Below are 21566 nucleotides of genomic sequence, written 5' to 3' on the forward strand. Positions count from 1 at the left end.
CTGCTTTGGCTATTCGGGGTCTTTTGTGTCTCCGTACAAATTTTAAGATTTTTTGTTCTAGTTCTGTAAAAAATGCCATTGGTAATTTGATAGGGATTGCATTGAATCTGTAGATTGCTTTAGGTAGTATAGTCACTTTCACAATATTGATTCTTCCAATCTAAGAACATGGTATATCTTTCCATCTCTTGGTATCATCTTTAATTTCTTTCATCAGTGTCTTAGAGTTTTCTGCATACAGGTCTTTTGTCTCCTTAGGTAGGTTTATTCCTAGGTATTTTATTCTTTTTGTTGCAGTGGTAAATGGGAGGGCTTCCTTAATTTCTCTTTCAGATTTTTCATCATTAGTGTATAGGAATGAGAGATTTCTGTGCATTAATTTTGTATCCTGCAACTTTACCAGATTCATTGATTAGCTCTAGTAGTTTTCTGGTGGCATCTTTAGGATTCTCTATGTATAGTATCATGTCATCTGCAAACAGTGACAGTTTTACTTCTTCTTTTCCAATTTGTATTCCTTTTATTTCTTTTTCTTCTCTGATTGCCATGGCTAGGACTTCCAAAACTATGTTGAATAATATTGGTGAGAGTGGACATCCTTGTCTTGTTCCTGATCTTAAAGGAAATACTTTCAGTTTTTCACCATTGAGAATGATGTTTGCTGTGGGTTTATCGTATACGGCCTTTATTATGTTGAGGTAGGTTCCCTCTATGCCCACTTTCTGTAGAGTTTTTATCATAAATGGGTGTTGAATTTTGTCATAATCTTTTTCTGCATCTGTTGAGATGATCATATGGTTTTTATTCTTCAACTTGTTAATATGGTGTATCACATTGATTGATTTGCATATATTAGAATCCTTGCGTCCCTGGGATAAATCCCACTTGATCATGGTATATGATCCCTTTAATGTGCTGTTGGATTTGGTTTGCTAGTATTTTGTTGAGGATTTTTGCATCTATATTCATCAGTGATGTTGGTCTGTAATTTTCTTTTTTTGTAGTATCTTTGTCTGGTTTTGGTATTAGGGTGATGGTGGCCTCATAGAATGAGTTTGGGAGTGATCCTTGCTCTGCAATTTTTTGGAAGAGTTTGAGAAGGATGGGTGTTAGCTCTTCTCTAAATGTCTGATAGAATTCACCTGTGAAGCCATCTGGTCCTGGACTTTTGTTTGTTGGAAGATTTTTAATCACAGTTTCAATTTCATTACTTGTGATTGTTCTGTTCATATTTTCTGTTTCTTCCTGGTTCAGTCTTGGCAGGTTATACCTTTCTAAGAACTTTTCCATTTCTTCCAGGTTGTCCATTTTATTGGCATAGAGTTGCTTGTAGTAGTCTCTTAGGATGCTTTGTATTTCTGCAGTGTCTGTTGTAACTTCTCCTTTTTCATTTCTAATTTTATTGATTTGAGTCCTCTCCCTCTTTTTCTTGATGAGTCTGGCTAATGGTTTATCAATTTTGTTTATCTTCTCGAAGAACCAGCTTTTAGTTTTATTGATCTTTGCTATTGTTTTATTTGTTTCTATTTCGTTTATTTCTGCTCTGATCTTTATGATTTCTTTCCTTCTGCTAATTTTGGGTTTTGTTTCTTCTTCTTTCTCTAGTTGCTTTAGGTATAAGGTTAGATTGTTTATTTGAGATGTTTCTTGTTTTTTGAGGTAGGCTTGTATTGCTATAAACTTCCCTCTTAGAACTGCTTTTGCTGCATCCCATAGGTTTTGGATCATTGTGTTTTCATTATCATTTGTCTCTAGGTATTTTTTGATTTCTTCACTGATCGCTTGGTCATTTAGTAATGTATTGTTTAGCCTCCATGTGTTTGTGTTTTTTTCATTTTTTTTTCACTGTAATTCATTTCTAATCTCATAGCATTGTGGTCAGAAAAGATGCGTGATATGATTTCAATTTTCTTAAATTTACTGAGGCTTGAATTGTGACCCAAGATGTGATCTATCCTGCAGAATGTTCCATGTGCACTTGAGAAGAAACTGTAATCTGCTGTTTTTGGATGGAATGTCCTATAAATATCAATTAAATCTATCTGGTCTACTGTGTTATTTAAAGCTTGTGTTTCCTTATTACTTTTCTGTTTGGATGATCTGTCCATTGGTGTAAGTGAGATGTTGAAGTCCCCCACTATTAGTGTGTTACTGTTGATTTCCTCTTTTATAGCTGATAGCAGTTGCCTTATGTATTGAGGTGCTCCTATATTGGGTGCATATATATATATAATTGGTTTATCTTCTTCTTGGATTGATCCCTTGATCATTATATAGTGTCCTTCTTTGTCTCTTGTAACGTTCTTTATTTTAAAGTCTATTTTATCTGATATGAGTATTGCTACTCCAGCTTTCTTTAGATTTCCATTTGCATGGACTGTCTTTTTCCATCCCCTCATTTTCAGCCTGAATGTGTCCCTCGGTCTGAAGTGGGTCTCTTGTAGACAGCATATATATGGGTCTTGTTTTTGTATCCATTCAGCAAGCCTGTGTCTTTTAGTTGGAGCATTTAATCCATTCACGTTTAAGGTAATTCTAGATATGTATGTTCCTATGACCATTTTCCTAATAGTTTTGGGTTTGTTTTTGTAGGTCCTTTTCTTCTCTTGTGTTTCCCACTTAGAGAAGTTCCTTTAGCATTTGTTGTAGAGCTGGTTTGGTGGTGCTGAATTCTCTTAGCTTTTGCTTGTCTGTAAAGGTTTTAATTTCTCCATCAAATCTGAATGAGATCCTTGCTGAGTAGAGTAATCTTGGTTGTAGGTTCTTCCCTTTCATCACTTTAAGTATATCATGCCACTCCCTTCTGGCTTGTAGAGTTTCTGCTGAGAAATCAGCTGTTAACCTTATGGGAGTTCCCTTGTATGTCATTTGTCATTTTTCCCTTGCTGCTTTCAATAATTTTTCTCTGTCTTTAATTTTTGCCAATTTGATTACTATGTGTCTCAGTGTGTTTCTCCTTGGGTTTATCCTGTATGGGACTCTCTGCACTTCCTGGACTTGGGTGGCTATTTCCTTTCCCATGTTAGGGAAGTTTTCGACTATAATCTCTTCAGATATTTTCTCTGGTCCTTTCTCTCTTCTCCTTCTGGAACCCCTATAATGCAGATGTTGTTGCATTTAATGTTGTCCCAGAGGTCTCTCAGGCTGTCTTCATTTCTTTTCATTCTTTATTCTGTTCCGTGGCAGTGAATTCCACCATTCTGTCTTCCAGGTCACTTATCCGTTCTTCTGCCTCAGTTATTCTACTATTGATTCCTTCTGGTATATTTTTCATTTCAGTTATTGTGTTGTTCATCTCTGTTTGTTTGTTCTTTAATTCTTCTAGGTCTGTGTTAAACATTTCTTGCATCTTCTCGATCTTTGCCTCCATTGTTTTTCTGAGGTCCTGGATCATCTTCACTATCATTATTCTGAATTCTTTTTCTGGAAGGTTCCCTATCTCTACTTCATTTAGTTGTTTTTCTGGGGTTTTATCTTGTTACTTCATCTGGTACATAGCCCTCTGCATTTTCATCTTGTCTGTCTCAGTGAATGTGGTTTTTGTTCCACAGGCTGCAGGATTGTATTTCTTGCTTCTGCTGTCTGCCCTCTGGTGGATGAGGCTATCTTAGAGGCTTGTGCAAGTTTCCTGATGGGAGGGGCTGGTGGTGGGTAGAGCTGACTGTTGCTCTGGTGGGCAGAGCTCAGTAAAACTTTAATCCGCTTGACTGCTGTTGGGTGGGTCTGGGTTCCCTCCTTGTTGGTTGTTTGGCCTGAGGCAACGCAACCCTGGAGCCTACCTGGGCTCTTTGGTGGGGCTAATGGCAGACTCTGGGAGGGCTCATGCCAAGGAGTACTTCCCAGAACTTCTGCTGCCAGTGTTCTTGTCTTCATGGTGAGCCACAGCCACCCCCCCACCTCTTCAGGAGACCCTCTAACACTAGCAGGTAGGTCTGGTTCAGTCTCCTATGCCGTCACTGCTCCTTCCCCTGGGTCCTGATGCGCACACAGTACTTTGTGTGTGCCCTCCAAGAGTGGAGTCTCTGTTTCCCTCAGTCCTGTCGAAGTCCTGCAATCAAATCCTGCTAACTTTCAAAGTCTGATTCTCTGGGAATTCTTCCTCCTGTTGCCGGACCCCCAAATTGGGAAGCCTGACATGGGGCTCAGAACCTTTACTCCAGTGGGTGGACTTCTGTGGTACAAGTGTTCTCCAGTTTGTGAGTCACCCACCCAGCAGTTATAGGATTTGATTTTATTGTGATTGCGCCCCTCCTACCATCTCATAGTGGCTTCTCCTTTGTCTTTGGATGTGGGGTATCTTTTTTTGGTGAGTTCCAGTGTCTTCCTGTTGATGATTGTTCACCAGTTAGTTCGGGTGTTCTTGTAAGAGGGAGTGAGAGCACATCCTTCTACGCTGCCATCTTGAACCAATCTCCCCACTCTTTTTTAGATTCTGTTCTCATATAGGTCATTACGGAGTATTGAGTAGAGTTCCCTGTGCCAACCGTAGTTCTTTTTTTTTTTTTAATTTATTTACTTATTTTTGGCTGTGTTGGGTCTTCATGTCTGTGTGAGGGCTTTCTCTAGTTGTGGCAAGGGTGGGCCGCTCTTCATCACGGTGTATGGGCCTCTCACTATCGCGGCCTCTCTTGTTGCGGAGTACAGGGTCCAGATGCGCAGGCTCAGTAGTTGTGGCTCACGGGCCCAGCCGCTCCGCGGCATGTGGGATCTTCCCAGACCAGGGCTCGAACCTGTGTCCCCTGCATTAGCAGGCCGACTCTTAACCACTGCGCCACCAGGGAAGCCTCCAACCATAGTTCTTATTATCTGTTTTATATAGAGTACTGTGTGTATGTCAATCCCAAGCTCCCAATTTATCCCACCCCCACTTTTCCCCCTTGGTAACCATAAGTTTGTTTTCTACATCTGTGACTCTCTGTTTTGTAAATACGTTCATTTGTACCATTTTTTTAAGATGCCACATGCAAGCGATATCATATGATATTTGTCTTTCTCTGTCTGACTTCCTTCACTCAGTATGGTAGTCTCTAGGTCTACCCATGTTTCTGCAATTGACAATATTTTGTTCTTTTTTATGGCTGAGTAATATTCCATTGTATATATGTACCACATCTTCTTTATCCCTTCCTCCATTGCTTAGGCATCACTTTGATGTTGGCTGAAGAACAAAGGCCCTGAGGGACCAATATTGGGATGACATTGGTCCTTCTAGTGGTTTCTTTTGATGTAGGAGAGTTTGTCTCTAGTCATAACTGTTTAGAAGCCATGTTTGGTGTGTCTCAGAGGAAATGAGTCACTCCTGAAAATGTAGGGATAGAGAATGACTCGGTGGTTTTCCGTGGCCTGCGTGCACGAAGCCCAGGTTACAGAGGTCTGCAGCGGGCAGTGGAGGTGTCTGTTTTTGTTTGAGTTGTTAGGGAAGTTGTGCCCCAGTACAGGAGCAGCATCCAGGCATTGTCTGCTGGAAATAGACAAGGTGTCAGGTGGGGGGACAATGCAGCGTCTGGGGCTTGCAGACCACCTCTCTGAAGAAATGTAATCTCTGGCCCCGAATGTTCTGGTTACATTTTCAGTTTGGTGATGTGGCCTCACAGAGTTAGATTTCTGTTTTCCGGCAGGAAGTTCTCCCCACTCAGGGCATCATGTTTCTTTTCATTTGTTTGGTTGAAAAAAGAAACAAGCTGCCCACTGCAGCCCTGCGTGGCCTTCAAATTTAATTAACCTGTGTGGGTACCATGCGTCACACACGTTAATTACACCCGTACCTATCTTTGAGAATTAATTACGGCTTTGCCAAGTGCTCTGAAATTTTCTTGGGAATGAAAGGGCCTGGGAGGAATCTAGACATTTCGGTGTTATCCTCTCATCTCCTTGGGGGTGTGGGTGCTGACAGCTTCAGACGGACCTGATCTTTCCTGCAGGAACCTTTCTGGAGCTTTTCTGTTGCTCCCAAGTGACTGCTGCTTGGTTGTTGTGCAGGATGGCAGGTGCCCACACCCACGTGGGCATTCCTGTGTCCCTTTGCAAGAGGTCACACTTGCCTTTGTCTACCCTCTGCACAAAGAAGTTTGGTTGGGAGTGTGGCTGGTTAAAAAGTCACAGTGATGCCGGGAATTGTTCTTGTAGTGGGATCAGAGGAGCTGTCGGGAATGCCCAGATCTCCTGAATCTAAGCCGCTTCTTTTTCTCCCTCTTTGTTCACAGCGGGGCATTTTCCGAAGTGGTCTTAGCTGAAGAGAAGGCAACTGGAAAACTCTTTGCGGTGAAATGTATCCCCAAGAAGGCACTGAAGGGCAAAGAAAGCAGCATAGAGAATGAGATTGCGGTCCTGAGAAAGTAAGTACCAGGAGGGACGGCCTCCTTCCCCCACCGCCCGGTGGATGATGCTCCGGGGTGATCGGGCCTCTGGCCCACAGGAGGGAGGAGGCTGCCGGGAGCTGGCTGCCCAGTGGTCGGAGAGGGTGACCAGGATGCTGGCCCGCAGTGAGGGATGGGCTTGTGAACCCTGACTGCCTTTCGTGCAGGGCGTCCAGAGCACTTTCCACATTATAGAGCATTTCCTAATGTCTGTGCCAGTCATTTAGGTTGTTATTCTTTCCAAAGAACATGGCAGTCAGATGGACTCGGTTTTGAACCGAGACCCCGCCACTCCCTGCAGCTGGGTGACCTTGGGCTGGTTCCTGAGCTCTGAGCCTCCTCCATAAACTGGAGTTAACAGTATCCTCCCAGGTGTCCTCAGGATTAAGTGAGATGGCGCTTAGCAAGTGTTTGTTCAGCACCTGCTGCATAGTAAGTGCTCAATGAAAGGGTAGCTGCCACTGCCACTGCCCCCAGTTACTATTATTGTTTTCTTGTTGTTGTTGCTTTATTTTATAAGAAGGAGGTGAAGCTCAGAAATGGAAGTCACTTGTCCATCGCCTTGCAGCTCAGATGTGGCACAGCCAGGGAGGTAACCCCCCTCCCCCGCCCCACCAGTGTGATTTCCAGTCTTTGGTGGGTCTCCTGCTCTCTGCCACACACCTGGCACCTGGCACCCAGAGAGTGCCAGAGCTCACTGGTTACCTGCTTCACCTCTTCACTGAGTCTGATTTTGCTCCCCGTGTAATAGAACCTGGATGGGGTTCCTGGACCCAATTCCAAGGTGTGTGGCTCAGGGTTTTCCCACACCAACAAACAATTCTTTGTTGCCAGCAGGGTGTCCGAGAGTTCACCTCAGTCCTGACACTGTCTACCCGGAGACAGAATCAGATCGCACAGGTGAAGGGCTCAGTCCCATGAGACCGCTCCCCACTTCAGGCTCCAGTCTCAAGCTTGGATTGTTACCTGTACTTCTGACCAACTGGTTATAAGTCAGAGGTTCCCAGGGCCCTCTCCTGGGGTTCGATCAATTTGCTAGAATGGCTCACAGAACTCAGGAAAACCCGTTTACTCACTAGATTACCGAATTATTCTGAAAGGATATTAAAGGATGCGAACCAACAGCTAGATGGAAGAGATACACAGGGCAGGGTCCCGAACAAGGGAGCTTCTGTCCTCTTGGACCGTGGGGCAGCGCGGTGGCATGCAGAAGCGTTCTGGTTCTCCAATGTGGAAGCTCTGCAAAAAGGGACAAAAACTTGTCCTTTGGGCTTTTTATGGAGGCTTCGTTATATAGTCGTGATTGATAAAGATCATTGGTCATTGGTGATTGGTTCAACCTCCAGCCCCTCTCCCCTCCCCAGAAATCAGGGGGATGGAACTGAAAGTCCCAACCCTCTAGTCACGTGGTTGGTTCTCCCGGCAACCAGCCCCCATCCTTAGGTGCTTCTAAAAGTCACCTCATTCACATAACAAAGAAACTTCTGGCTCTCTCAACACTTAGGAAACTCCAAAGGTTTTTGGGAGCCGTGAGTCAGGAACTGTGGACAAGACCAAATATATATATGAGAAATATTTTTTGGTCATCTCAGTGACCAAATATATATCTCTCATAAATCACAGTTTCGCAGAATCAAATCAAAATCATGCCTCCAGCCCACTGGTGCCACAGAGAACCATTCTGATGTGGCTGGATCCACCCAAAAGATGGCCTCCTGTTAGCGTGGTGTCCAGGCTGCTTCCCATGTCCTCACGATCGAGCCATTCCCCCGTGTCTCACAAGGTTTGGGGGAACAAACCTTTATATGGGACCTGCTTTTGCGTGATTGGGGTGTATCTGAGCATTGTGCTGTGAAGATTTTAAGCTCTCCTATTAGTGAAAGATGTTAGAAGTATCCTTGAGATTTGGGGGGTTTGGAATCAGCACAAAGTAAGAATCAGATAAGCAAAGAAAAATGGGAACAAGCCTTACAGGGCCTCAGAACAAGATGTCACACTCTCTACATTCTTCCTGAGTAAGCCACGTCTCCCACTTCTGTGTCTTGGGGACCAACAGTGCCCTCGGAACAGTGCTTTGTTGCCGTCAATACAAACCCAGCGCCACTGAGGTGGTCCGGATCTTCCTGTTCTGCAGCGTGTGTGATGTGTGTTCTAGAACAAGTGGGTCTCGATGGCTTTTAAGTCCAAGGGTTTTCTGTTATTTGTTTGGTTGGTTTCTAGGTTGTCTCTTAGGGACCTGAAGAGTTTCAGGTTGTCCTGTGAGGACTGCATGAAATGATTCTGTGGCGGAGAATTTGGGAAAACAAATTACTCTAAGTACATTAGCATCCGGCCGGAAAACAGTATGTTAATGAAACATTTATTTAAATTGTTCATTTTCCAATATGAAATCGGCACTCAGAGAAGAGGATATTGGCTGTGTATGAAGTTGTAGCCACATTGCAGATATTTGGCATTTGAGATGGGATTCTGGGTGAGCTCAGAGCTTCCCCAGAGGGCCTACCTTGGGGCACAGGGGCTGCTGGATGCTGAGTCAAGGATGGTGCCTTTATTTTCATGTGTCTCCCTTATGGGCTTAGAAGCCACAAAGCCGGGGAAGTCAGTTTTATTCTCAGTGTTATCTTGCATCTACATGGGCAAGGGCAGCAGTGTAGACTTCATAAGCCAGTCTTCGTTCATGCCTTGTTCCCTCTGCTTTAAGTAGTGTCTCCACCCTGTGCCTCATTCAAATAATACACACTTCCAGCAAGAGGGCATTTAAAAGCAAGAGAGGGGACTTCCCTGGCAGTCCAGTGGTTAAGACTCCACGCTCCCGATGCGTGAGACGTGGGTTCAGTCCCTGGTGGGGGAACTAAGATCTCGCATGCTGTGCGGTGTGGCCAATTAAAAACAATTAAAAAATAAATATATCAACTATACTTCAATAAAAAATAAAAATTAAGAAAAAATAAAAGCAAGGGAGGACCAGGGATTGGGAATCACTTATTTTGATAGTTCTCACTCTCTGCTGTTGGCGTGCCTTGAAGTGTGACCCTTTTTTCAGGAATGGAAGACAAAGAAATGATTTTTCAGGGGATAAAAGGTGCTGTATCCCCTGTACTGATTTCTTGTTTCGGTCCCCTGCGAAGGATTTATAAGCGGAGTAAGAAGCCGTTCCAGGTTATAAGCAGCCGGAAGCAAAGTATGTGAGTTGTAAGGAAGATAGTTTTGAAACTGCTGTCAGAAGCCGCCATTGAAGCATTCATTCATTTCACTGATGTTTAGTAAATTCCTACACATCAGTTGGAACCGAGGTTGAAAAGACAAGATACAATCCTTGCCCTCCAGGAGCTAAATAAGTGCAGTAACGTCGCAGATACTGTGTGAGAGGTCTGACCAGGGGCTCAAGAGTAGGGCTGCCCAGTTTTCCCTTTGGGGTGGGGTGTGAGGGTAGGCTTCTTGGAGGAGGTGGGTCCGGACAATGAATATATTTCGCTGAGGGCAGAAAGGCAGAGGGATATTCCAACCAGGAAGGAGCAGTGCAAACAGAGGAAAGGAGATGGGGAGGCAGGCTGGTGTGCTGGGAACTCCACATAGCTCACTGGACCAGGTGGAGGGTTCAAGGCGAGGTGTGGGAGACCTGAGGTTGGGGAGGCTGGATCGGGGGGGCTGTATACCGCAGTTTATCCGCTAGACAGAGGGGAGCCTTGAAGGATTGTTTCATAGAGATTATTGTTGCTGAACTTGGAAGGATAGCTTGGGGGGCGGGCAAGACTCACTCTAGGGGGAGCAGTTAGGCAGCCGTTGGAGGCGTCGGGGAAGCAATGCATTGAAACAGGAGGTGTGTGTTGGGATGCAAGGGGCAAAATGGAATCTCCAGGACTTAGGGATTCAGGAAGAGTGAGGGGAGGATTGAGGGGAGAGTGGATTCTAGGATAACTATCAGGTTTCTGATTGGATACCTGGGTGGGTAACGACCCCATTAGCTGAGATCAGAAATCCAGGAGCCGGAGGGCAGGTGATGAGTTCTGATTCAGACATGCTGGTCTTGGGAATGGCTGGGTGGAGTTGACCAGTTGACCATGGAGGTCTGGAGCTCAGCAGCTCAGCTGTGATCTGGGCTTGCTGGATGTTAAAATTTTCTGAAAACACATATTAAAAAATCCTTTGGTACTTTCCACAGCTAAATCATTGTAGATAGGGTCCCAGACAGGCCTGCATTATTCCAAATTCTGTCATATACCCTGGTCGTTTGTATATTTCCAGGCTATTTTTCATCCAGGGAGGCCCATCTGGGAGACTGCTTGCCCTCCTACGTGTTGCGTTTATTGCAGGGTGAGAGATTTACGTATTTCATTGGATTTAAGTAATGTAGCTAATATATCCTTAAGGATGTCTTTTTTCTTGCTCTGAAAATAGTTCCAAAATGAATCTCCTCCTTGAAAGTGGATATTAAACCAAGCTCAGAGGGAATAAAAAGAGGCTGGCTTCATGGTAGACAGTTACTATGTAGCAGAGAGAGACGCTGTCTGACTGGCCAGGGGCAGGGTCTGTGTGTGCACCAGCTTTCCCTGGTGGAATGGTTAGCTCAGGTCCCACGCAGGGAGTGTTCTCTGCATTATAGAATATCACGTCATCAGGGTTACATACCCTGCAATGGATGATAGAGTTTATCGTTTCTGTAGTATTGTTTACTTCGAGGGCAGGCACTACCCAAATCCAATCTCAAGGCAACACATAAAGTATTTTTGGAGAAGTAGAAAGGCAAATATACAGACAGTCTGTATTGAAATGGGGGGATGAAGGGGATGCATAAAGCTGGAATATGGGAGATGGAAGAAACAGGACAGATGTATTGAGAGTAGCCCTTTTCCTAACAGTTGGGGTAACCGAGGCTCAGACTGGTTAAAGAGTTACTGTGCTTATGAAACATGGCACCAGGATTCCACACGCTGTTGTAATGGTTACTTTGTCGGCTACAGAGATGATCTTCCCTGGGGGAGGAGCCTGGGTAGCGATTGCTTTTAAATCGCATGTTCTCCATCTTGAATACACTGAGGAGTCTCAGCTGACGGTCTCTGCCTTCTTCTCTCTAAAGCAGTGGTTTTCAACCCTGGTGGCACATTGAAATCACCTGGGAAGCTTTTCCGACCATCCTGACACCCAGGCTCCATCCTAGACCAGTTGAGTTAGAATTGGAGGTTATGGTGGCCGTTGGGAAATTTTGAAAAGCAGCCCCTCTCCATCCCGGGATTCTTACCTGCATTCAAGTTAGTGTTGAGAACAGCTGCTCTAGGGCCTCAAGGTCTCACCTCCCAGCGGGGTAGAGATGCTCTTCACGTGTCCGGGAGTAGGGAAAGATGTGTACACACATGTGTGCATACGCACGCACACTCACACACTTACATACACACACGCACACACACGTGCGCACACACACCAGATGACGTTTCCTTTAGGTGAGAGGCTTCATTTAGAGAAGCAAACTCAAATGTGGTCCCTTTTGAAGAGTTGGGTTTTATACTAAGAGAGGGGAATTGACCTGACCCCATCCTCCGATCAGTGGGGAGTGGGCACCAGCCACTGGCTGGGTTCAAGAGCGAGAACCTGGCTTTTTGAGGGTGGCAGGGGAAGTAGGGGCAGTGATGGCCATTCCTGGCCTGGAGAGGCTGGCGTAGGGGTTGGTCAAGTCAGCAGGACTCAGTGACAAGGCCACTATCTGAAGGGGGTCAGGGCTGCTGAAGGCAGCAGACGCCAAAGCCCAGGATCCGCTAAGGCCAAGGTCAGGGTGGATCTCCGGCAGGGTGGTGGGGCTGGGTCTTCTGGGGGGAGCGTGAGTCAGCACCTCAACCAGGGGAGAGCCGGGCTCCAGAGGCCTGGGCACTTCTTACAGTAGTTTGATTTCCTGGTTATCTTGGACAGACATGTTTCTCTCGTACAGATTAACTAGAGGGAAGGCAGGCAGCTTGAGCCCCCAAAGGAGAGGACAGCTGGTTTTGAATTAAGTATTAGCCTTCAGAGAAAGGCTTTTCTGTAAATGAACGCATTTAAATCTGGCTTGCTTCTGCTCCTGCAGCTTTGTTCTGATGGCAGCCTGGCCCGTTTGCTTCTTTAAATCACTGCCAAGTGACAGTTTATTGTGTGTGTTAGAGGAACAGACGCATCAATAGAAATTCATCGATTCAGGGCGAACAAAACCACTTTTCCAATGACTGAAAATGGCTGAGCTGGTAAAGCTGATACTTGAGTTTCTCAGGCACCAATTCAGCTTTTGAAGGATCTGATCTGCCTGGAAGATGATGTTCCAACATGGAGAGACTCTCCTCTGGAAAGGTAGTGTCGGGATTAAGGACACAGGCAGGAAGTAAGAAGAGGAATGGCTGGAGGCCCTGTGATAACAACCAGGGAGGCAGGTCTATCTGTTAGGATCCTAGAACCCTTCGCTCCCCTGGAAAAGCCTTGCTGAAAGTTCCCTTAATTCTGGGAAAAATGTGCAGTTCGAGCAAAACAGGTTGAGGGATGCGGTTAAGTTATTTGGTGGTGGTTATTGTGCTGTGTGTGTGATTAAAGTCACAGTCTTGTCAGGCTTGGAGCATGCACGGGTGGGTGTATCTGCCCAAGGCCCCTAGTCCTGTTGGAAAATTGACAACAGCCCATCCTGGACCTGTTCACACCAGGCTCAGTGAAAGCATCAGACACACGCATGAGCTGACGCTCGTCCCTCTGGCCCTACCAGAGATCTGACCTTGGAATCTTGCTGAATTTGGTGGACTTTCTCCTCTTTCGCTCTATACCTCGGCCTCTCCATTTCTTTGAGCCCCGTGGATCTGACTGTAAACTCCGCTTTGTTCAGACCACTATTTGCTGGTCGTTGTTTACTTCATCCTAACAGTGGGCATGTGTATAAGAAATAAAACTGGTCTCATGCCAGCGTGACTTTACAGCCAAAACGGGATACATTTGATGCTTCCAAGTGGCTTTCCCATGGTGCTTTGTCCATAGCTGATAATCCAGCCACATTTTTAAAATTTGATTTGAGATCCAGAATCAATGCATTTTTATGAGTTTTTATCAATTTCTTGGGCATTGCTTACGGAATGCCATGAATGGGAGGAAAAGGGAATTGGTGGTATCCCTTAGTACAAAACAGGGATATTCAAACTAGTTTGACCAGGCATGTTGGCTTATCTTTCCAGTGACCGTGAACCTCTGGGGCCACTCCCTGCCTGCGGTTTCTGCTTCCCAAGTATCATGTGAAGTGTGGCTCTTATGATCAGACTGACTCCCTTTCTTCATGCCTTGTTCCAGTAACACTGTGCAAATGAGATTTTAAATGCATGTCTGATTTGACCCTCCCCACCTTAATTCTTGGAAGTCACCTGCTTGATGGAATCCAAGCTCCGTTGTAAACAGCCCCTCCCCTCCACTTTGCCATCTTGCTGTGTAGCGTTCACCTCCTCACCCCCCAAGTTCAGTTTCATTCTTCCAGAACGAACAGATGATTGCTGCACAGATGATTCAGGCCTCTGCCTCACCTTCCCTCTCCTTCCTGCTACAGTAGGCTAAGCCTCAGTTTGAGATGCCCCCTCCTTCAGGATTCCCCCCCTCCATTGTCCCTGCTGGGGGTGGGGGCCCTTCCCTCTGAGACCCCACGGCACCAAGCTTACCTCTGTCGCTCCTGACTCTGACTGTGAGGTCCGCTTCCTGTGGATTTCCTGAGTCCAGCCCTGAGCTAAAGGCATGGTGGGGAGCATGGAGGGGAGGAGTGGGTGGAGGAGATTCAGGTGATAATACGGAGTTAGAAACACTGGGCTCAGGAGCTGACTCAATAGAGATTAGGGCGAGGAAGAAATCTCTGCTGACTTCTAGTGGGCTTTCATGACCCAGCGCACACAGGTCCATCAGCCAATGGGGGCAGGGAGCATCCTGGAAAACGAGGCAGAGGCGAAGATGATTCTCCTATAACAACAAGGCTGACTTCATCCAGTCTGGCTGTTCCTACCACCTTTTATACTGTATGTATTACTCTGTAGATATTTAGAGTAGTTGAAGAAACATTGTGTTAGTGTTAGTTATTTACATGCTTATTTCCGTTTGCTAGCTCTCTGTCAGCTAATCTGGTTCTGTGTTTGGGCAGTTCAGCCCTTGTGTGGATGGTTGGTGGTTTAATTTCCTCTAATAATATATCTTGGCAAATGTTTTCTCCCTTCTTCAGTAAACTTACTTAGCTAATGATTTATATAAATTTTATTTAAATGATTCCAACAGATGTGTGTGAGTTGATATCTGTATCTGTATATATCTCTTTATGTGTATGTGAATATATATGTATATATATGTGTGTGTGTATATGTATATATATTTCTTGTCTGATATTTCAAAAAAATCAGAATAGCCTTATATTGGAGGGTATTTCACAGCATGAAAGATTAAGTACAAGGAGTCCTAGGATAGACCAGGATGGCAAATACAGAAAAAGAAATAAATATACCCCAAAGGTTCACTGTTTCTTTTCTGTTAAACTTTAGGTTGTGTCAGTTCTATTTTCGACATGGTTTTGGCATTGTTTATATGGGTAGATAAGTGATTTCAGTGAAGTTTTATTTATGACTCATTATCTAGTTTAAACTCTATAAAATTTGGTGAATAGATTTTATTTTACATATTTGAAGTCCAGGGTTATCCTTGGGTGGTTTAAAAACTTACCATTTTAAAGCCACATCACTGACTTTTGTCCTGAAAGTCAGCTTAAAAATTGAGGTCAGGGCTTCCCTGGTGGAGCAGTGGTTGAGAGTCCGCCTGCCGATGCAGGGGACACGGGTTCGTGCCCTGGTCCGGTAGGATCCCACATGCCGCGGAGCGGCTGGGCCCGTGAGCCATGGCCACTGAGCCTGCGCATCCGGAGCCTGTGCTCCGCAACGGGAGAGGCCACAACAGTGAGAGGCCCGTGTACCGCAAAAACAAAAAAAGAAGAAAAAAAAAATTGAGGTCAGAGTCTTAGGTGATTGGTCTGAAGTTTTTAGGAAATATACAGTGAAAGAAATCTTTTCTAAAATAGTGATATATATGGAATTTGGTAAATGGGATTTAATATTCATTTTTTTAGCCATTTACATTTTTCTTTTATAAATATTTTAAAAATAGGGTTGACTATAGGATTCAGATATGAGGTAGGTATCATTGGGGAATCCAAACACAGGCAAGGATATTTGTAAACAAATACAGTGGTGTGATGGCTGCGGTGTTTTCGTCCTTGTTGAAGGCTACAGAACTGATGCGCTAAATGCATCCATTTATATGTGTGTATATGTGCATAAATGGGAACAGATGCACATATATGTAGACACATATGTACATACACGTATGTATATACACATTTTAAAATACATTTCAGTTTTTTTATATCTTTCCACTGAAGAGCAAAAAATTCTTTTTGCTTAATTTAATCAATATACCCTCAAGGCTGTCAAAAATCTGCTGTCTGGGTGCCTAAATAAGATCATAAGGCATATGAAAAGCCTTTTTAAATTACATTGAAATGCTCCAGTGTTAGGGATTATGTAAATGTTAGGCATTACCACTCTCATCATGCTATTGTAAGAGCTCAGAATATGTTGGCGGAAGAGGTAAGAGCAGAAATTGTATCCATTTTGTGGAAGGAGAAACTGAGGTGCAGAGGGTATAATTTTGAGTGAGTGATGGAGCTAGGGAGACAGCAGAGTCTCACTTATGGAGCTGTTCCCCATCTTTTAGGGTCCACAGCCTGCCCTTCTGTTAGGAGACTGTTATGGGAACTTCGTTCAATCTAGAAACAGCCTGTAGGAATCAGACGTCTTATGACTCCCGGAAATTCCCTGGCGGTCCAGTGGTTAGGACTCTACGCTTTCAGTGCCGAGGGCCTGGGTTCGGTCCCTGGTCGGAGAGCTAAGAGCCAACAAGCCACGTGGCCAAAAAAAAAAAAAAAAATGTCTCACGACTCCCAACAAATAGTAAGAAATAGATGGCAATAGATTTCAATAGATAATAGGTGTCAGTAGATGCTAAATAGTTTAATTGAAATAGATGTCAATTAATTAAATTAATAGACTGATAACGCTAAAACCAGAACCTGAAAATTAGAGCCATTTGTAGCTACCCTTTGAGACTTTAAATATACTTATTCTCACTTTGTCATAATTTAGAAACTAGCTGGGACTTCTAGGAGCCTTGTTTTCTGTAATCCTCACAGTCAACCTCTGAAGTGTCTATTATTATTCACGTTTTACAGTTGAGCTGGGACTTAAATAAGAAATTTCTGGAGACCACGTAAGTAGATAGAGCAGGAAGTCAGACCCGGGTCTGTCTGTCTTTTCCATCATGATTTGATCCGTCTGGTGTTTCCACGTTGTTTAAGGCAGGGCCACATACTCTTGATGTAGACAACAGCCCACTGCATGGGGGTGCTCATTAATAGTGAAGGAAAATAATCTCTGTCTATCTTATCCTGCCATCAGAGGGGCAGTGTAAAATATGGGTGAAGACCTGAGAACCTGCCTGCCTGAGATTTCATCTGACTATACCACTTAGAAGCTGTGTGACCTTGGGCAAATGACTTCAACTCTTTGCCTCCATCATCAGGAAAATGGGGGGAACTTCCTGGCCGCTCATTGGTTAGTACTCGGCGCTTTCACTGCTGGGGAGGGGCGGGGGGACCCGGGTTCGATCCCTGGTTGGAGAACTAAGATCCCACAAGCCGCGCCGTGTGGCCGGAAGAAAAATCAGGAAAATGGGGATATTGTTGGTACTTACCTCACATATTTCTCGTAGGGATTAAAGAGCCGATGCACGCAAAGCACTTAGAACAGTGCCTGGCATGTTATGTGAGCTCTCCAAATGTTTGCTGTTTAGTTATTACTATGTGTACGGGGGACATCTTGCTAGACAGCGGGAATGGGGAGGAGGTGCCTTCCTGGAAATCACATCACACAAGTATGGCCTCCCCGTGGGAGCAGCCGCAGGGAGGTGGCTGCCCTCATCCAGCGGAGAAGGTGCCACGGTGCTCATGCCCGGCGTGGTTGCAGAGTTGTTAGGAATGCATTAGCTTGACTGTTTCTCTGGCTGAAAAAAAACTCTGAAAGCTGCTGCTCTCTTTGTCTTACTGTCTGCTTCCCTAACATGAGAGTCACCGGGCATTAGAACTGGAAGATCTTAGAGAACTTAGAGATCTTGGTCCAGTTCTCTTGACCTCCAGATGGAGAAACAGGTCCAGAGAAGTTAAGTGAGTGGCCCAAGGTCACAGAGCTGACTTACGCGGATGTGCTGCCAGAGCGATGGTTTCTGGCCTCCTCGTTCAGAGCTCTTTCCACATAACCACGCTGGCCCTCTTGTAGAGCATCCTTTGGTAGAGTGCAAGCAAGTGACTCTTCCTCATCTTTAAGAGCCCCGTGGTGGGCTTCCTTGGTGGCGCAGTGGTTAAGAATCCACCTGCCAATGCCGGGGACACGGGTTCGAGCCCTGGTCTGGGAGGATCCCACATGCCGCGGAGCAGCTAAGCCCATGCGCCACAACTACTGAGCCTGCGCTCTAGAGCCCCCGAGCCACAACTGCTGAGCCTGTGTGCCACGACTGCTGAAGCCCGCGTGCCTAGAGCCTGTGCTCCACAATAAGAGAAGCCACTGCAATGAGAAGCCTGCGCACCGCAACCAAGAGTAGCCCCCGCTTGCCGCAACTAGAGGAAGCCTGTGCGCAGCAACGAAGACACAATGCAGCCAAGAATAAAATAAATAAAATAAATAAATTTATTTAAAAAAAAAGAGCCCCGTGGTATGTCTGGCAAGGACTAAAGACCCTGCCCCGGTAGCGTGGCCAGATTCCAGTGTGGGACATTGGATCTGGTTCCAGAACCGCCTGCTGATTTCAGTTAGATGTGCTGTTCTTTCTGCCTCCCCTCCTTGGTGGTGATGCACTGATGCCGCAGGCTGCCGTGATTGCTCTTGTGTTCTGCCTCCAGCTGTCTCTGGTTCTCTGGAATTTGCTAGAAAGGAGCTCAGAGCCTGTGTTAAAGATGAACCACTAGGAATACTTCCTTCCCATTTCAGGTGTGTTTGAGGACCTTGGTCCTTTGTGCCAGCTTCTTGGCCATAGAATGACGATACCACTACTCAGAAGTGCAGTAGGAAGAAGCCAGCTGCAGACGGTGGAATAATTTGGGAACTGTGCAGAGTGCTGCTGGGGCAGGGGGCACGTAATCTGGGAAGCCTTTTTCACCCTGTCTGGCCACAGGCCAGGGAGGCGTGCTGAACACCCAGGACCCGCTCCTGTTCCCGCTTTGCTCTGTTGGACCTTTTGCCCTCGCTGTACCTTTCTGGAATGTTCTAGAAACAAAGGGAGGGGTGGCTTCTTGCATACCGTGACTGGACATCAGAGTGGGTTTGAGGGACATGGGTCATCCTGCGGGTGGCCCAGGGTAAGTGCCACAGGGAAGGGGAGGCCGCTGAAGAGCTGACCACAGAGGAAAGGTACCGTTGGCGGGATAAGCCCACCAGTTCAGAAAGCCACAGAATTTTCCTCAATGGCAAGTTTTTATACATCAGTAGGTAACTTTTTCTAGGTATAAAAAGTAAACTTACAGAAAGAAGTATTTACTCAGCATTAGATATCCTTTCTGGTGAGTCTCCTTGCTGGAGAGTAAGGGATAATGTCGCTACTTCTTTAAAACCACTGCTTCCCTGGGTCGAGTTGAGGTGGTTGGTGTGAATTGTATTTCCACACATCCAACCTTGATTCTAGAGCTGCTTGATACAGCCCCTGGGAGGTGACCCAAAGGGATGGCAGAGTAAAAATTCAGGTAGTGCCCAGTCTTGGGTTGAATGTTAGCAATATCTTGTAGAACGTTAAAACTTGGGAGGCAAATCCGTTTGTGAGCGCATCTTTCTGTTTAACTCAGTAAAGGTCCCCTTTTCTCTTGGATTCAGAACACAGCACATTGTCAGTGAGCCCTAGAAACTCCCACACCTGCTTTTACTCAGGTATTCTTTAAAGATGTAAGTAGAATGGTTGAAACTTGGATTAACTTGTTCTTCTACCCAGAGCGAGTCCCTCCCTCCCTCCCTCCTGCCATCTCCCTTCCTCCCTTCCTTCCTTCCCTTTGTGTTTCCCTTTTTTTTTTTTTTGGTTTGGAGTGCCTTTTTTTTTTTTCTTAAAACCTTATGAAGCTTGTAGGAGTAGGTCAGTAAGCTAAATTTAACTCATGAACACTATCCATGCAGAAGTTGCTTCTGGTCACTTACATCTCAATAAAGCTGAAATAAAAAGTTGTTTATTGGTATAATTACCTGGAGGAATATGGCAAGTGGTTTCACTTTCCAAAACATCATCATTTAATTAAGTGACACAGAATTTCACTACACAGACTTGGATGCTTTAGCTCATATAGGTGGTGAGGGGACAGTCATTAAGTTATTATTATTATTCAGTCTGGTATTATTCTTCAGTCAATGTAATTTTTCCAAAAAGATATTCCTCTTTAAAAAAATAATTTAGAATGAGAGGTTTTGTTTCTTTATAAAGACCACAGTGTCAAGCAGTATAGTACAAACTTCTGAGTGGTAATTTTGTTCTGCAAAAACTACTTACACAAGAAATATGCCTGAATATTTTCACAATATTGGTGCTGAGTTGGATGAACAGATGGCAGTGACACTTTTCAGAGTAGAGATTTCAGACTTCTGTATTCTCTGTTCTCAAGGGTTCAATTAGTGTGTACATTTAATCTTTTGTTTTGCAGTAACAAGCTGCATTCACTTACTAGCAGAAACCATAATTTTTAACAAAATAACCCATAATATCAATATTTCATTCAGCATTTTTTCATTGTATCTTTTTGTAAAATGACAATCATCTATTACATTTATTATATAAAATCTTGCTATTCTGAACTTGACTTACTCAGGATACAGATCCATTTGAAATGCATCCTTTCTACGACTCTCAAAAATTGTGTGGTGAGCATATGACAATAAAAAACTCTTAGGAAGGTATTATAAAAGCTTCCTAGGAAAATGAATATTTTTAAGTTGTTGACCCCAGTGTGCTAAATGTTGGTAATTACCTTTTCACCTAAGTAGATGGGGCAGTGATCCTGTGTAGCTGTGAGTTCAAGATTCTACAGGAATTTGAAATACCTCAAGTCCATTTCAAAATATTTTACAGCTCAGGCTTTTAAATAATTTAGATTTGTCCTCTTACAATTACTCTGAGTTGGAGAGTTCTTAAATCTATTCAAGAAGGCCATATCACACTTCCAAGATGGTTGGTATTTTCCTAGTCTTAAATTTGCTTTTTCCCCATTCAGTTACCTCTTTGAGATTGTGTCGTGGTCTCCCCTCTGGCTGTGTTCGCATCATTTCCTCTGCCTGGTCTCGCCTCCGCTGGGGTCTGGTCTGCACCCTTGCTACTCCGAGTGTGGTCCACAGACCGGCAGCATCTCCAGGGAGCTTGTTGGAAGTGCAGACTCTCAGGGCCCTGCCCTGGACCCACTGTATCAGAGTGTGCAGTGTAACGGAACCCTCAGGTGGTTCATTTGCACATTTACCTTTGAGAAACACTGATCTAGGAGACTTTCCTTTGGAAAAGAAGATGATATAGCTGCCCCTTCTGTGTGCTCCAGTAACATGGAGTATTTTCCTCCATTGTACCACTTATCACAATATGGAGTAATTGCCCATTTCCTGGTCTTTCTTTCCCGTTACATCCCCCCCCCACATCCCCCCCTACATCCCCCCCCTACATCCCCCCCCACATCCCCCCCCACTCCCCCCCCACATTCCCCCCCCCCCCCCCCCGGTACGCGGGCCTCTCACTGTTGTGGCCTCTCCCGTTGCGGAGCACAGGCTCCGGATGCGCAGGCTCAGTGGCCACGGCTCACGGGCTAGCCGCTCCACGGCACGTGGGATCTTCCCGGACCGGGGCACGAACCCGTGTCCCCCGCATCGGCAGGCAGACTCTCAACCACTGCGCCACCAGGGAAGCCCTTTCCCGCTACATTTAAAGCACCTTGAGGATAGGGATGAGAGCTGAGACCCTCATGTATTTCTAGTGCCTGGCAAAGTCCCTGCTTCTGTACTCCTCTGTTTTATTATTGAATTGAATTATACCAATGTCACAGGAGGGAAGATTGAAGAAGACAATGCGTATTCCCTTCCCTCTTAAAAAGAAATCAAAATGCTTTATTTCCTTCAGTGAAGAGAATCT

The 21566-nt window shown here is 45.1% G+C and overlaps 1 protein-coding gene across 2 annotated transcripts in view; it reads left to right on the forward strand.

Moving 5' to 3' along the window:
* The window catches only part of CAMK1D (calcium/calmodulin dependent protein kinase ID), a 417502-nt gene that overhangs the window by 157903 nt on the left and 238033 nt on the right, over window positions 1-21566 (forward strand). For both annotated transcript variants that reach the window (XM_079912676.1, XM_079912678.1), the window contains exon 2: window positions 6204-6335. In XM_079912676.1, the coding sequence (XP_079768802.1) occupies window positions 6204-6335 (132 nt within the window). The remainder of the gene's footprint in view (window positions 1-6203; window positions 6336-21566) is intronic.

Source organism: Stenella coeruleoalba, assembly GCF_951394435.1.
Source record: "Stenella coeruleoalba genome assembly, chromosome: 2".
Taxonomy (NCBI): Eukaryota; Metazoa; Chordata; class Mammalia; order Artiodactyla; family Delphinidae; genus Stenella; species Stenella coeruleoalba.